This window comes from Neomonachus schauinslandi, chromosome 1, assembly GCF_002201575.2.
Source record: "Neomonachus schauinslandi chromosome 1, ASM220157v2, whole genome shotgun sequence".
Classification (NCBI taxonomy): Eukaryota; Metazoa; Chordata; class Mammalia; order Carnivora; family Phocidae; genus Neomonachus; species Neomonachus schauinslandi.
In genome coordinates, this window is record NC_058403.1 from 109,714,068 (window position 1) to 109,730,631 (window position 16,564).

At 37.9% G+C, this 16,564-nt stretch overlaps 2 protein-coding genes across 2 annotated transcripts in view; one reads left to right on the plus strand and one right to left on the minus strand.

Moving 5' to 3' along the window:
* Positions 1 to 16,564, minus strand: part of MED12L (mediator complex subunit 12L) — a 322,651-nt gene that overhangs the window by 201,709 nt on the left and 104,378 nt on the right. The window lies entirely within an intron of this gene.
* Positions 14,466 to 15,425, plus strand: GPR171 (G protein-coupled receptor 171). The gene has a single exon (XM_021685944.1). The coding sequence runs from the start codon at positions 14,466 to 14,468 to the stop codon at positions 15,423 to 15,425; it is 960 nt and encodes a 319-aa protein (XP_021541619.1).

Here is a 16,564-nt window from a genome sequence, read left to right on the forward strand (position 1 = left end):
AATCACTAGCCTGGTCAGTTAATGTAGAAATTTAAATAGCATAAAGAAAATAGGAAGCAATCAAGGCAATTCACTGGGGCGTCTTCCTTCTCTAAATACAAGGATTAAGTTATGTGGTTTTTTTATGTTTTATATGGAGACTTATTAAGCCACTAAATGAGCCTGGAGCTCTGGTGTTAAAATATTTTTAAGTGGACTCTATTGAAGGAAGCTGGATATTGGGAAGTGTTGCCGGCAACTTTCCCTGTTCAATGGCATTGGGAAAAAAACATGTTGACTGGGACAAAGACAAAGACATACACACATACACTGCGTGTACATACATACATCTAGGGGCAGGGGAAGGAGTTTTCTTAGAAAGCAACTGGACTTGAAAAAAAGGAAAATCTAAGATTTACAATTATGAGTGAAAAAGGACACATAAAATGAAAATTTACATATCCCATTTTCTGATAAAGCAGATGAACTTAAAATGTGCAGATATGGGATATGATTGCTGACTTGTGAGTTATCAAAACTAAATTATTTCTCTGCTATTAACTGGCTAGAAGATATCTAGGCCATCTTGCAAATGTTCTTCTCAAACATTTTGTAAGTCATGTGCATATACTTTTTTCCCTTACTATATACATATATATAATAATAATATATAATAAAGAAATTATTTTCAATAGTGTTCAGTTTTTCTTTCTTAAAAATCAAGGTAGGTGGGGCACCTGGGTAACTCAGTTGGTTAGGCGTCTGCCTTCGACTCAGGTCATGATCCCAGGGTCCTGGGATTGAGCCCCACATCTGTCTCCCTGCTCAGTGGGGAGTCTGCTTCTCCCTCTCCACCTGCCCCTCACCCTGCTTGTGCTTTCTCTCTTTCTCTCAAATACATAAATAAAATCTTTAAAAAAAAAAAATCAAGGTAGGAAAAAATAATGCCAATATTCTTCATAGTCATGACATGGGTGGTCTCTTTATTATGCTAATTATGCATAAAGGAAGGAAGACAGTTACCTAGTGTATTAAAAATTTTTATTTGCCAGACTTTCCAAAATAAGCACCTCATATGCTCTGGGACCTCATCAGATTTTAGGAAAAACAGAAAATACACCTTAAATTGAAGAAGAACTGGGAAGGTATTTACTCTCTGTGTCCACCTTCCACCCGCATAAAAACTCCCTGCTCCCAACTCTGGGTCAAATTATCCCCTCTCAAAAAGAAACAAATCACCAACCTATGACAAATATGCTTGGCAAAACTAAGCTTGCCATATATGTTTGGTTAAATACATCTGCAAAAGAAATTGGCTGTGCTTATTCTTCACAATTCCCACTGGTCAGGACAAATGAGTAAATACTGGTGTTTTACATGACCCCCCCCCCCGCCGCCACCCCGGGAGAAAATGAAAGCCATAAAGAAAATGAGGAGCACCAAATAATGTCTTCATAACCACTGTGCTAAAGCAGATGGGTAATGTGGAAATCAAGAGTTCTCAGGAAGCAACATGCAAGCCAGGTAAGAATACTGTAAAGCAACAACTGATTAACAGTTACTGCATATCAGGTCCAGAACTACAACAAAAAATATAGTAGAGCAATGGCAACAGTGGACCAATCCAGAAACTTCCCTGAGATTACCAGTACTATTTTTTTCAATTATGTTATGGACTAATTTCTGTCGCTAGTTTATAGTACAGTTTTATAATATATATTTATCTCTGAGAAAGTAAAATAACAATCATATTGTAGAAGCAGTGCTATGAAACAGTTATAAGTATTTTTAAAAATGACATAGGGGAAAGGAAAGCCACATGTTGTTAAAGTGGTTCTTCTGTGGGGATGTCCTGTCATGAAAAGATAATTTGCATGCCATTGGTATCTTGCAGAGAACTGGTGAGCAAAAGGCAGTAACAGCTCTTTACTGTTGAAGACCAACCACACCATACCAGTTCTCTCCCAACCCCTCCCCACGCAAACCTCACAGTGCGGTTTACCCAAAAAGAAACCTCCTATCACTCTGGGGGGATGACCTGATGTCAGTTATTTTTTGTATTAATATACTTTTTTCGGGCGCCTGAGTGGCTCAGATGGTTAAGCGTCTGCCTTCGGCTCAGGTCATGATCTCAGGGTCCTGGGATCGAGTCCCGCATCGGGCTCCTTGCTCCTTGGGAGCTTGCTTCTCCCTCTGCCCCTCTCTCTCTCTCTCTCTGTCTGTCATGAATAAATAAATTTAAAAAATATATATATACTTTTTTCTTCTTCTTCTTGTCCAGAGTCAAAAGATATAAATAGCAGCAATGGGATTAAGGATAGAATAGAAAGCTAATGGCATATACTTTACTAACATCATCAAGTAGAAACAAAACTCAGTATAAGGGTGTTTTCTAGATTTCTGGGTTAATCTTCTTGGTAAAGCCAATGGATCAGAATTGTTTAATTTGTAGGTGACAAAAAAAATACAACTAAAATTGGACTCCTGCAATAAAAAGAGATTTACTGGCCCATAGACCTAAACATCCGAAGTTGTGGGTATGGCTTAATTTAAGGGCTGACAGAGGGCCCCAGCTGATGTAACTAAAGCTGAGTTTATACCACTTTTGCAGCCACCTTCCACGGTATTAGTTTCAACTCAAAGGAAGCTGTGGGCTCTTTTTTTTGTGGTAGCAAAATGAAAGAAGCACTTCTAGACCTTAAATCTTCACAACCAGTCCTCCAGAGAATTTCTTCAGAAACCTGGGACTCGGCTCTCATTGGGTCATACCGGCTCATTTTCCATCCCAACCTGTGGCCAGTGGAATCGGACATGCTGGTTGTCAATTATGGCTGGACCCTGATATTAGAGGCAGAGTGGGCACTGTGTAGGCCCAGGGACAAGAACCAGAGAAAGTGAATTTCTCAAAGGAAAAGTCTCATTTTTACTGCTGGGGAAATAGAGTCCGGAGGCTGAGGAGATAACCAGCAGATGAGTACCACTGGCAGTAGACAGCCTTTTTATAAACAACCATTGTGAGATTCATGCATCTCAGTGGGCAGGTTTCATGTGTAATCTTAGATGATTATGATCTTTCTTTCTTGATTCTTATCACAAAAGTTTCTTTTATTTAAAAAAAAAAAAACTTCAGAATATTTCCATATAGGTACTGAGTCAATTACACATATCAAAATGGAATCATGGTTCGGTTAAAATGTATGAATTCCTATCAATGGGGAATTTTTAGTCATAGTCAAGAGCCACTTTTGAACACCTTTCTGTTAGATTTCTGCAGTCCACATGCTGCAAAGCAGCTACTGACTTATCATCTTCTAGCCACAGATGTGGTTTTTTTTTTTTTCATTGCTGCCCCAATAAATAAACACATGGGGAAACAGTTGGCTGCAGCTAAGGGCCTGCTGGCCTCTCCTGGTGAGGCAGAAGCTCTCAACTCACTTTTGTTCCCAGCTCCCCTTGTTTTCTATTGTTTCTTACAACAATGTGTATCATGCCTTCTTTTCCACCATAGGCACCTGAGTTTATAAGCCACCCTGGGCACCCCGAGCACTTGAGGACTTGCACTACAGCTTTCTCTACAGAAGGACCTGGAAAATGTTCCCTGTTAACCAGGTACACTCCAAAGCAGTTTCAGGGCTGGCAGAAAATATAACAAGCTACGCCATTTTTATCTCTTCCCACCTGCAACAGAAGTTGGGGTACAAGCATGAAAAGAGTTATTATAAAAATAGGCCCATCTCAACAACAGTGAAATATATGAAAAGTACTTTCATTGACAATGACTACTTGCTACTTTTTGAATGTGCTCATTGCATCAGTCTGACTTCTCTCATGGTCACAGTTAAGATCTCTGTGACCCATCTCAACCCACTTCCCAAACATTACCTTCAGTGCTTTGGGGACCTGAAATACAAGATTCTGGACTCAGAGTCATCTTGCTCTACTTCCAACCACCAGATGTCACCAGCTCCAATCCACATGGTGTCAGTATGTCAGGCGAAGCCTAGAGTTAACACTACTTCCTGCTTCCCTCCCAAATCCCAGGTCACTGGTATCTGCTAAATCCTCCTCCAAAGTGCATGATAAAGTCCTAAGGGCTTACTTTCCTATCATTTCATCTCCTGACATAAAAGTCCACTGAAATGTGGCTCTCATCATCTCCATACAATACTTCACACTACTTAATATGATAATTCTTTTTCTAAACTAAAAGATTCTCTACATTTAACTAGGAGCTTTTTCAAGCTGTTAATTATTTACATTCTACTTTTTTACACCATAGCTTTCTGAAGGAACACTAGATCTCTCTGATATTTACTGACTAAAATGAGAAGTTAATCCTCATTTTGTTTGTAAACTAACCACCACTGTCAACTCCATATTAAATTCACTTTTCTAGTTTAAAAAAAAATGCCACTATTAAAAAAATAAATAAAAAACTTGCAATGCCATGACCAAATGTATTTTCTTATCTGGGTGATACTATGAAAGTAGTTAGGTAAATAAAAAGGAAAATGTTATTTTTTAATAGGAAAACCAGGACTTCTATCAATACTATTTAAAATAAGAGTTCCTTAAGTGTTTAAAAAGTTACATTCAGAATGTCCTCATTATTGCACAGTGAAAAAAATCATCAACAAAACCAAAGGCAATCTACTGAATGGGAGAAGATATTTGCAAACAATATAGCCAAAAAGGAATTAGTATCCAAAATATATAAAGACCTTATAAAACTTGACACTAGAAAAATATGATAAAAAAATGGAGGACTGAATAGACATTTTTCCAAAAACAGCCTATAAATGGCGAACAGATGCATGCTCAACATCACTCATCATCAGGGAAATGCAAATCAAAACCACAATGACATATCACCCATACCTGTCAGAATGGCTAGTGTCAAAAAGACAAGAAATAACAAGTGTTGGCAAAGACATAGAGAAAAAGGAACCCTTGTGCACTGTTGGTGGCAATGTTAATTGGTGCAGCCAAACTGTGGAAAACAGTATGGAATTTCCTTAAAAAATTAAAAATAGAGTGGCGCCTGCATGGTTCAGTCAGTTAAGCGTCCAACTCCTCCTTCTGACTCAGGTCATGATCTCAGGGTCATGAGATCAAACCCCACGCAAGGTCCTCTTCCTCTAGCCCTCCCCCCATGCGTGCATGTGTGCTCGCTCTCTCTCTCAAATAAATAAATCTTTTTTAAAAATTAAAAATAGAAATACCATATGATACAGTAACTCCTGTACTGGACATTTACTAAAAGGAAATGAAAACACTAATTTGAAAAGGTATATGCACCCTATGTTTATTGCAGCATTATTTACAATAGCCAAGATAGGGAAGCAACCCAAGTGTACATCCATAGATGAATGGGTAAAGAAGTGGTGTAGATACACAATAGAATACTACTCAGCCATAGAAAAGAATGAGATCTTGCCATTTGCAACAACACGTATGGACCGAAGCAAAGTGAAATAAGTCAGACAAAAAGACAAATACCATACGACTTCACTTACATACGGAATCCAAAAAACAAATAAATACACAAATAAAAGCAGAAGTAGAATGTCCTGGTTATGATGATAAGGCACTAAGGAATATCTACTATCTAAAAGAGAAGGAATAAAATAAAAAACAATCTATGCTTTATCAAATAATGGGGTAGCACTAAAAACATAATAAGCCAATACTCAAACTCGCCTTTCTACCTGTCAAGCTGGACTCTCTCCTCAGACTTCCCTTGCCAGGACTGAAACCAAAGTCTACTCCCCTCCCAGCCCTAAATCACAGCCCCATACCATACTTCTGCAGTGGTTCCCAGTGTCCATCATCTGGGCACTTCCCATCTCATTTCAGCTCCTCATTGTTTCTCACTCAAAATGACCACACCATAATCATCCCCTACCTGGTTTCTTGTCTACTGCTTTCTCCCCTAACCCTATGGAATCCAGCGCCCACAGATTTACCAAGTACTGAGCTCTCCAGGGTTATTAAAGCATCTAAGATTGACTAAAGCGATCTAAGATTTGGTCTCAGGCAGATCCTGCTCCGATACTCCAAGCACCCAGATTGCCTGAGAATCACCAAACACTTCCCACATCTCAGTCATCTGCATCATGCCCCCCATGCTGGCACCATTCCCTCGCTCCTCCGAAGCGTCTCTTCACCACACCTCAGTCAGAAGGACTGTACTTCCTGGACTCCCACCAGTTCTAACTAACAGTATCATTGCAGGTACTGCAGATTCCTTATCACCCCCTCTACACCGTAACCTTCTAAACATAACAAAAATATTCTCTAGCACGGGAGCTAAGGGGGCAGCCTGCAGTCAATAAACATTTGTTAGAATTTTGCTTAAGTACGTGATCAAAAAACAAAGACTCACATGGCAAGGGATAGGGAGAATTTCTCCAGAGAACCTTCTCCTAGAAGGTAACAACAGAGTTCGTAAAATGTATTCTGAGCTTTGAAAATGTGTTACTCACAACCTCTTAAGAAAAGGACCACAACTACTCAAGGGGGGAGAAAATGAACCTCAGTGACTAAAAAGAAAGAAGATAACCTTTAAAAGTTCTTTCTTAGGGATTTCCCTTATTAATTATTTCATATCCATCAATCAAATAGCACACAACTGAAAGGTAAAATGAACTGTATGTTGACCCAATAACACTGTACAATCAATAAAAAGAATCAAAAGGACAGGCTAGGGGAATGAATATACTCAGCCACTCATAATCGAGTTCACATTCCAAGAATATGTAAAACACTTTTGCCTTCAAAATATTTCCAACTTTTTACTCTGTTTCATTAAAAAGGGAAAACCGCGATAGCATTTAAGTAATGCAGAAACAGCAACATCTTGGAAGCTCTGTGTCTGTCTATGCCTCACTTAAAAAGTACTCTTATCTAATCACATCTGTCACTCTCAGATTTGAAGCTACCAATCTCAGTGAGAGTCAGGGAAAAAAGTCTTTGGACTACTCCAGGTGGGAAAGGTGATTACGTGCTTTAAAAAATTTTTCAAAATGTGAACCTAAAGCACAGTGGCTCGAGAGAAGGCAGACATAGAGCCACACACACATTGCTAGAGAAATGTCTTGATCACCAGCATTCCTTAACCAAGGAACAGCCCCCTACCCAAAGATCATAAAAAAAGCTTCAGGATGCAAACTATTTTGAGTTGAGAGCGTCCTGAGTTGCAAACTCCGTGAGTGGAGTGGGCACAGTAGCATACCGTTCCCACTGCTCAGTGGTACTGGAATTCAAACTAAGGGGGTGGGGGGGGCAACAGAGCAGGGGGCGGCTGGATGGACCTGCTGGCCTCCTTTGTAACCACTGTTTCTGCCCAACCCTTTCATTTTAAGAAGCATAATGAAGTACTAGGTCACTGGAGTCTGTGCAGCTCTGGACAAGGCCTTAGTTTCCCCATCTGTGGGCTTTCCTAACAGATCATGAATTTCCTTAAAGAAAATCAGTTCACAGACCCGTGTCTGGCTGTGGCAGTGGCTACCTACTCCAATATTCATTTTCCCATTCCCTATTAGCTCCAAAGGACTACTATGCTCTGTTTAAAAAACAAATTTTAAGAATGTTAAGCATTAAGAATGACACTCCTACTGAAATACTGTTTGGTATTTGTGTTCAATAAAATCAAAAGCATGATTTGTGTGCATGGGGGAGTTAACTACAATAAGATTTTCTTTGTCAATTCATGGGGCAATTTTGCTTTTTCGGTTTTTATTTAAAACAAACAAAATATCCATTAAAGTAACTAGTATGTCATTTCTTAAAAAGTATTGCCATGACCAAGGTCAGGGAAAAATAAATTCACCTCACTTCTTCCCACTTGGGTTTCTAAAATACTGGGTTACTGATGACATGTAATTTCCCAGAACATTAACAAAATACACTCTGAAAAACATTTGTTCTTAATGAAACAGATAAAAAAGTGACTTCCGGAAATTTCAAATGGAACTCGTGTTAAAAACAAAACAGGAATGGTAGCCCCAAAAAAGCGTATTTCCACTCTGAATAAAATTCCACAAAATATCAGATTGCCTCAAGGTCATTCTCAAAGGAAGAACATGGTTCAGTTTCACTATTAAAAGACTAATTTTGGGGCGCCTGGGCGGCTCAGTTGGTTAAGCATCTGCCTTCGGCTGGGATGGAGCCCCACCTCGGGCTCCCTGCTCAGCGGGGAGTCTGCTTCTCCCTGTCCATCTGCTGCTCCCCCCTGCTTGTGCTCTCCTGCTCTGTCAAATAAATAAAAGCTTACCAAAAAAAAAAAAAAGACTGGTTTCTCACCATTCCAAAAAGGAAATGGAACACTGAGAACTAGGGTCCTTCAGTTCTTTTCTACCTGGCAATCCAGACACAAAAACTGTGGCCGCAGTACATTTTTAAGGATAGTTGAATATACTTCTTAATTCTGTCTGGCTAAACCCTCCGAAGTGACCAAGGAAGTAAACACATAGCCATGCCTACCATAAAAAAGAAACTATACTACAAAACACCTCTCATTCCAGTTTTTCTGCATACCATGTTAGAACAATTCACCACTCCACAGGCAGCCAGCTCCGTCTCACCAAATTCTCTCCTTCCCACCCTCTCTGTCCCCCACTGCATGTAAACCCCGAGCATCACTGCTTACTTACTTGACAATCTGCAAGGGTATCTTTTCTGAAGTGTGTTTTTCATTGAGTCCTATCCAACAACAATGCACACAAATCTTCAAGGACGGATCCTTTCCTAGCACTGTTAATAATGAGAGTTAACATTGGTTCTTAACCAAAAAGCAAATACAAAGTTTAAGATTTGGGATTTTTCATCTAATTTGTAAGGGAATATATGTAAACAGTCTTCTTCTGCAACATGATAATAATAGCAGTAATAATTATTATTCATATTCATGTTACTATTACTACATGAATTTGGGAGAACACCAGAACCCGAGAAACAAATGGCCACCATCAACATAAGCATCCTTACATTGTTTTTTTTTTCCCCAAAAGTTCCCTTAAACTCTCCTTAAATTCCCTTTAGCTTGACATCTCATTTAGTTTTTTGAGAGATTTTTCTTTTTAAAAGTGAATACCAAAGAGATTCATTTTGGATTCTGGAGAGGCTTATTTTTTTTATTATTATTTATCTGGAAAACTAAGAATTATTAGGAGAAAAGGAGACAAAACCAAAGCACCTACCAGACCAATGAAGCAACACTAGAAATCAGACCCTAACTGACCAAGAAATGGTTTTGCACTTACAAATAAACTTTGGACCAGCAGACTTAGTACTCCAGAAAATACGGTTGAGACATGAGCTCATATCCTCTTTTATAAAAGCTACACTTATACAAGAAAGACAACTTAACAAAGCCAATCCATGACATGGATGGGATACAGTGACTTTTTATTAGGTCTCTCACCATGCTGAGCTCCATTCAGACACTCAGTAAACATGTGCTCACCACAGACAGAATGATCATTTACCCAAACAATTTAAATACACAGGACAGTCCCTTTACATACAATCTATTAATTACTAAATACCAGGCTCAATTCATTAAGCAGTTTGGGCCAAACTGACAAATGCTCATGGCAGGCCTACTCTTGTTAACTTAGAGAAACAGATCCGATATATCCTTGAAAGAAAAAATTACAACTATACAACAGCACACACAATATAACAACATTTTAAGTGGGTGTGCATACACAGAAAAATTTTAAAATCTATGCCAAAATTTGTGCCAATTTATGTACCAAAACTGTTAACAGTAATTATCTCTGTGCATTTAATTTTCTTCTTCTGTTTATATTTCCAGATTTTTCCACAATGTAAAAAGAATAAAGATAAATAAAACATGACTTTTACCAGACTATGTTAAATCACATCTTTTTTTTATTAATAGAGGTCTCAGCAGAACCCAAACTGCCAACAATTGTTTTAATTATAACTTCAAAAAGCTGGTGGGTGTCAGTATGTATACATAAGAAATTTTGCTTAAAGACCTAATATATTTAACTCATAACCCCTTTCAAGGCACAAAAAGTGATGTTCTTTAAAATCATTATGATGGAAAACATATCTTGGATGCTTTAAAAAAAAAAAAAATGCTAGGCACTCTAATGGACCAAAAAAATCTTTCCTCTAAAAGAATATATAAACACACAAAAGAAAGCACACACAAAATTGAACCTCTTGGGGAGACTTTCATACAGTTAAACTATTTACAAACCACAGTTTCATCTACGTCAATATGCAACACTTTAAAACCACACAAAAAGGAAAGGAAATTTTTAGTAGAGCCAACCTTCGTGCGATGGAGCTGCTAGTGCTCTTGCTGAGGCCAGACGACTAACTCATGGTTCTCTGAAGACCTGCAGCGAGCCCGCTGTGGCTCAGAGAATATACCCCCAGGTAGGTCTTTTTAAGTACTTGATATATTCAAGTATCTTTCCATCTAAGGGGAAGCTATGATATTCGGTGTTTAAAACATAGAAGTTGGAAATGCCAATGTGTAATAAGGTTGCTTGTAAGGGCACCAATTATTAAATTCTAAATTCTAAATAGATTCTCGCTATGAACTGCACTATAATTTTCTTCTATCTGGTGACCCCCTCCATTCCTCTCAAAAAAAAAAAAAAAAAAAAGTTTAATTTATACAAAACTGAATACTTACTTATAGGTGAGCATAACTATTCAGTAACTCAATTTTATATTTTATAACAGAATGGATAAACACCATGTTGTAGGTCTTTACAACAGGGTGCAACAGATTTGAATTACTTCCCTCCACAAAAATGATACATAATTTCAAGAACATTCTACTGTGACTTTCATTTAAAAAAAAAAAAAATCTAATAAGTGTATTTATATTCTAAGCAATGGGCACTCTATCCCAAACAAAGGAGACACTTGAAATCTTGATTTTTGCCGCAGCACCTCAAATTTTCACAGGCTAAATAATTGGTTGACAAAACATTTATCAAAGCACTTGGTTTTCAAATTTGTGATAGAGAACACAAAATGCTATTATAGTATAATTTAACCTCTAATCAACATACCAAAAATTTTAAATGAAGAGATTTGTTTTTCATTGCAATCTAGACTGAGGTTCATGAAAAGCAAGTGCAAGGCACTACAGGAATCTCAAGCATCATCAAATAAATAGTTATGTTGTAATTATTTTTAAATAAATTACCCATAAGTGGTATATATGGCCAGTTCTAGTTATATAGAATATTATTAATTGATGAAAACAATTTTCTAATCCTCCTCTTTACCATATATTCATCTACAAAATGAGACTTTATTGTATAATTGTATGAGCAATAGGAACACTTAAAAAAAAAAACACAGTATTAACTATTATCATATAACATTAGAAATACAAGAGCATAAGCCAAAATCCTAGCACCTGGTAAAGGAACAATGAGTTAAGGTGGGAGATGGAGACGATGATCAATTTATACCAACACTAGCTTTTGACCCAGAGAAGAAAGGGATGGTCAGAATGCCAAGGTTCAAATAAATGGTTACTATCCAAAAAACAGAGTCCTAAGAAGTCAGTGAAGCCTGGAGTAGACTTCAGACACAAAGAGCTTATTCCAGGCATTTTAAGATAGGAAGGATTTGGATATAGGAAGGATAAGGGCAGAAAGCCTAAAAATGATCAGTGGGGTCAGATTCTAGCCTGTTCTTACAAGCTGGAAAACCTTGAGCAACATCCAAGTGCCAGACCCCAGTCTCCTCAACTGATCTGAGACTTGGACTAGATGCTATCAATAAAATTTCCCTCCACCCTTAAAGTCCTATGATTCCCCAAATTTTATCACAACCAAGAGTACAAAGACAGGAAGGAGCAGTTCACAGCAGAGTAGAGATACCACCAATCTAGGGAATTAAGATAAAGACAGTAGGGATGGTTTGAAGCAACTAGGTCATGGGAACTTTGAAAGTAAGGGAGGTTTAGATTTAAAAGACAGAAACTAGGTCTGGTTTTTAAATATATATACAGTAAAAGGAAACATCAAAATACTTGAAGTCTGAGCCTCTCTCATTAGTATTTAAAGGAAAAGTTAGGAACTAATATTTTCTTTCTGCTCTTTTACATGAAAATTGCCTAGAATATAGTTCCTGCCACATAGTAAGTACTTAGTAAGCTGGCTACTATAATAATAGTTATTATCATCACCATCACCATGATTATTACTATTACTGAGAAAGTTCTAGAGTGGTTTTGAACATAGCTTCTGAGATCAGACTGCCTGAGTTGGAATCTTGGCTCTATAATTTAGCAACTATATAATCTTGGGTGTTACTTAACCTCGTTTTGCCACAGTTTTCTCATTTGTAAAGTAGGGATAATAACACCTACGTGATAGGAATGATGAGAGGTTAAATAAGTACCTGTAAAGTACTTAGCACAGTGCCAGACACAAAGTACTCAATTATTTTCATTAAGTTTAGTGCAGAATGAATTATGCATGAACCCTAAGTCCTATCTCAAGTTGGGAAAGAGGAAGGACATGTACCCTTTTAAATGACACTTTAATTTATAAAGTTTTATGTAGATCTGCCTTATTAATCTGCTTATAGTGTTTCATCCCAAGGTGTATATAGTGGATCATTAAATAATCAGGAGAATTAATAATTGATCAGAAAGGCTTCAAAAGGTTTTGTTGTTGTTTCACTTTTAAGGGAGGTTTCAGAGAATGGGCTTATTTGGCCTTCTTAGCCACTATAATTAAGATTTGCTATTTTTTTTAAAAGATTTTATTTATTTTTGAGAGAGAGGGTGTACATGTGAACACAAGTAGGGGGAGGGGCAGAAGGAGAAGCAGACTCCCCGCTGAGGAGGGAGCCTGATGCTGGGCTCTATCCCAGGACCCTAAGATCATGACATGAGCCAAAGGCAGCCACTCAACAGAATGAGCCACCCAGTGACCCAGATTCACAGTTTTTAAGTTGTGTATCAGGTTTTTTTTTTTCTGCTAAAACACAAAATCTTCTGGTCTTTAAAACTAAAGGAAGGTATTTAATATGCATGAGAAGGGTGCACACCTAGAAGCAGCACCAAAAAGATATACCTGTGGCCCTAAGAGCATTAGTGTGGACCAGGTCAAAGAGAATAAATGAAGCCCAATTGGTTTAACTTACACTTATGTTCCAGATTTGGAGGGAACATGACAAGATTTTGTCATTATCAGTATCAGTCACAATGGTGCTAAGGATATGTCTTATATTTTTGGGCTTAACTGCCTCAAACCTACAGTGAAAGAAAATAAGTATTATAGTTAGATGTTTTCATACTAAGATAACTGAGCTTCTCTTTGAGAATTCTGTAACCAGTGATCATATATTCTTGTTCTAGAAGCCTTTAAAATACATTTGTGGTCAAATTTCTCAGAAACACTGACACAGAAACATCTATACAAGCACTATTTACCAGAAATAGAAAACAAACCACACAGGTACTTTAAAATTATCCAGTAGCTGCATTTGAAAAAGCAGAAACAGGAGAAATTAATTTTAATCATATATTTAACCTAATATCAGAAATATCATTTCAACATATGCTGAATACAAAAAATATGGAGATATTTTACTAACTGTACTATTGTACAAAATAGTGCACCTTTACTAGTTGTATTATTTTTATAGTCTTTCCTAAAAAAATCTTTAAAACCTGGTGTGTATTTTGCATTTACAGCCCATGTCAATTTGGCTGTCAAAGTGGCTGTCATTTCAAGTGCTCAGTAGTCACATGCAGCCACATACTGGACATCATAGGCCTAGGTCACTAGGGAATGGAGTGAGGAAAAGGAAGGAATAAGCATCAATTCAAGCCAGATTCTAACCCTTCAATTCTTTCTGCTGAACAGAAAAATGAAATGCAATGGTGATTGTGAACACGCTCTGGTACTTGACACGATGAAGGGCCTTACCTCTAAATTTCAGGACAATTTTCTGTCCCCCGTTACCTCCCCGCTCAGCCTAGGTTCCTCCAGCATGAGGAGCTCTTGTCAATCTATGAAAACAGCAAGCCAGGAAGCCTCACTGAAACCTCCTCCGGCTCAGCCACAACCAAACCATTTTACCCTCATTTCCTCTCTGTCCGTTTCTCAGAATTTCAGTTCACTTATCTCCTCTGCAAACTACCTTCCAACCCAAGTGGTAACAAAAGAGCTATCAGAATACAAAAGTGTGATGTCAAAAATATCCATTCTAGAAGCAAACCTATATGGGATTTCCCAAAATCATGAAATCAGACCATGGAAAACCCAGGCCTCCTCACAATCTATGATGTTTTACCAATAAAATTCTATCTAAAAATCAGAAAAATTGTGACCCAGGTGTTATGAGTACAGATGTTTTTAAAGAAAATCATTTCTAACTTTAATTACTAACCTCCCTCCCCCACCTCTTTTTTTAAACAGATTCTTTGGATTTTTTTTTTTTAACAGTCATCCTTACTTCCCCTCAAGATGACAAACAGTTCTATCTTCTGCCCAGTTCACACAGATCTGGAGCCATTCACATATTTTTTTTATTTAGTGTTCCTTGTTGGAATTATTGGAAGTGGTTTTGCAACCTGGGCTTTTATACAGAATAACACAAATCACAGGTGTGTAAGCATATACTTAATTAATTTGCTTACGGCTGATTTCCTGCTGACTCTGGCATTACCAGTAAAAATCGTTGTCGACTTGGGCGTGGCACCCTGGAAGCTGAAGATTTTCCACTGCCAAGTGACAGCCTGCCTCATCTACATTAATATGTACTTATCAATTATCTTCTTAGCATTTGTCAGCATTGATCGCTATCTTCAGTTGACACACAGCTCCAAGATTTATCGGATCCAAGAACCTGGATTTGCCAAAATGGTATCGACCGTGGTGTGGCTAATGGTCCTTCTTATAACAGTGCCCAACATGATGATTCCCATCAGAGACATCGAGGAGAAGCCAAATGTGGGATGCATGGAATTCAAAAGGCATTTTGGCAGAAATTGGCATTTGCTGACAAATTTCATATGTGTGGCAATATTTTTAAATTTCTCAGCCATCATTTTAATATCTAACTGCCTTGTAATTCGACAGCTCTACAGAAACAAAGATAATGAAAATTATCCATATGTGAAAAAAGCCCTCATCAACATCCTTTTAGTGACTACAGGCTACATCACATGTTTTGTCCCATATCACATTGTCCGAATCCCATACACCCTGAGCCAGACAGAGGTAATATCTGACTGCCCAACCAGGATTTCACTATTCAAAGCCAAAGAGGCCACACTGCTCCTTGCCGTGTCAAACCTGTGTTTTGATCCGATCTTGTACTATCACCTCTCAAAAGCATTCCGCTTAACAGTCACCAAGACTTTTGCTTCACGTAAGGAGACCAAGGCTCCAAAAGAAAAATCAAATGGTGAAAACAGTGCATAAAACATGGGATTTCTCATGCTATCACTTCCTGCCTCAGTGGGAAAGAGAGCAAAGAGCCTAAGTAAAAAAGACAGCTAGCATATGTGGCCTGGTTTACTGAGAAACTGTTTCCAAATGTAAGCCAAGCAGTACTCTTGAGGTTGTTAATGATCCTTAACCCAAATATTTGTACAAAAAAACTAAAAGATGCTGTTGAACCAACGTAAAACCTTGCATTATCCTTGAAATCTCAAGGAGTTTTATGACAGACTCAGAGGCATTCGTGAGGTATTCATTTAAATACCGGGAACTGACTTCTTGATAGAAATATGCAACACAATTTAAATAAAACCATTTAGATCATAGCAAAAAAAGTCCAGCTGATCTTTACATGAAACCACCTGTGCCTGATTTATTTTTAATCCATCATTTTAAAGATGGTAAACTTTTGGTTTACTACTCTGATTTTTAATATCTAATTGTTTTGTAAGGTTATAAATAAAGACTTTCTACCCTAAGTAATGACAAATTCAGTGATTCCTTATTTTGTAGTAACATGAAATAGACCCTACAACATTTTCAAGCAAGTTGTTAAACTACACTGACTGCTTGAAAGTACTGTTTCGGAACTAAAAGCTCACATCAAAGATATGGAAAAACAGCACTACTCAAATGGCCTTCAAAGAGACATGCCAGATACACACACAGCAAGACCTTGTAGGGAACACAGCACATGCTGGGCTGATTGGCACCATGTCTGAGTCTGACCCCACATGGGGCCTGCAGTTTAAAGAATGGGGGACTCCAGATCTCAGGGTCACAACCCTTAGATCAAATTCTCTCTACTGCCAGTAATGCAGAAAGGGCTCAATAGATGGTATAAAATAAAAGACTTATTTGGGAAAAAGAAAATTGAAAAGTTTAGATAATGATACCTGAGACTTGGGGGGGGGGGGGTCATTTCAATAGCAAAAGCCTGTATTGCAACAATTGGTAATACATCTGCATTAGCTGCAGTGATTAAGAAATGGTGTTCCTGGCAGCTCTCTTGAGATCGCCCACTCTCACATCTCAAGAGTGTACTTTTCACTTTAATAAACTTTCCCATTTGTGGAAGGAAAGAAAGAGAGAGAGAGAGAGAAAGAAAGAAAGAAAGAAAG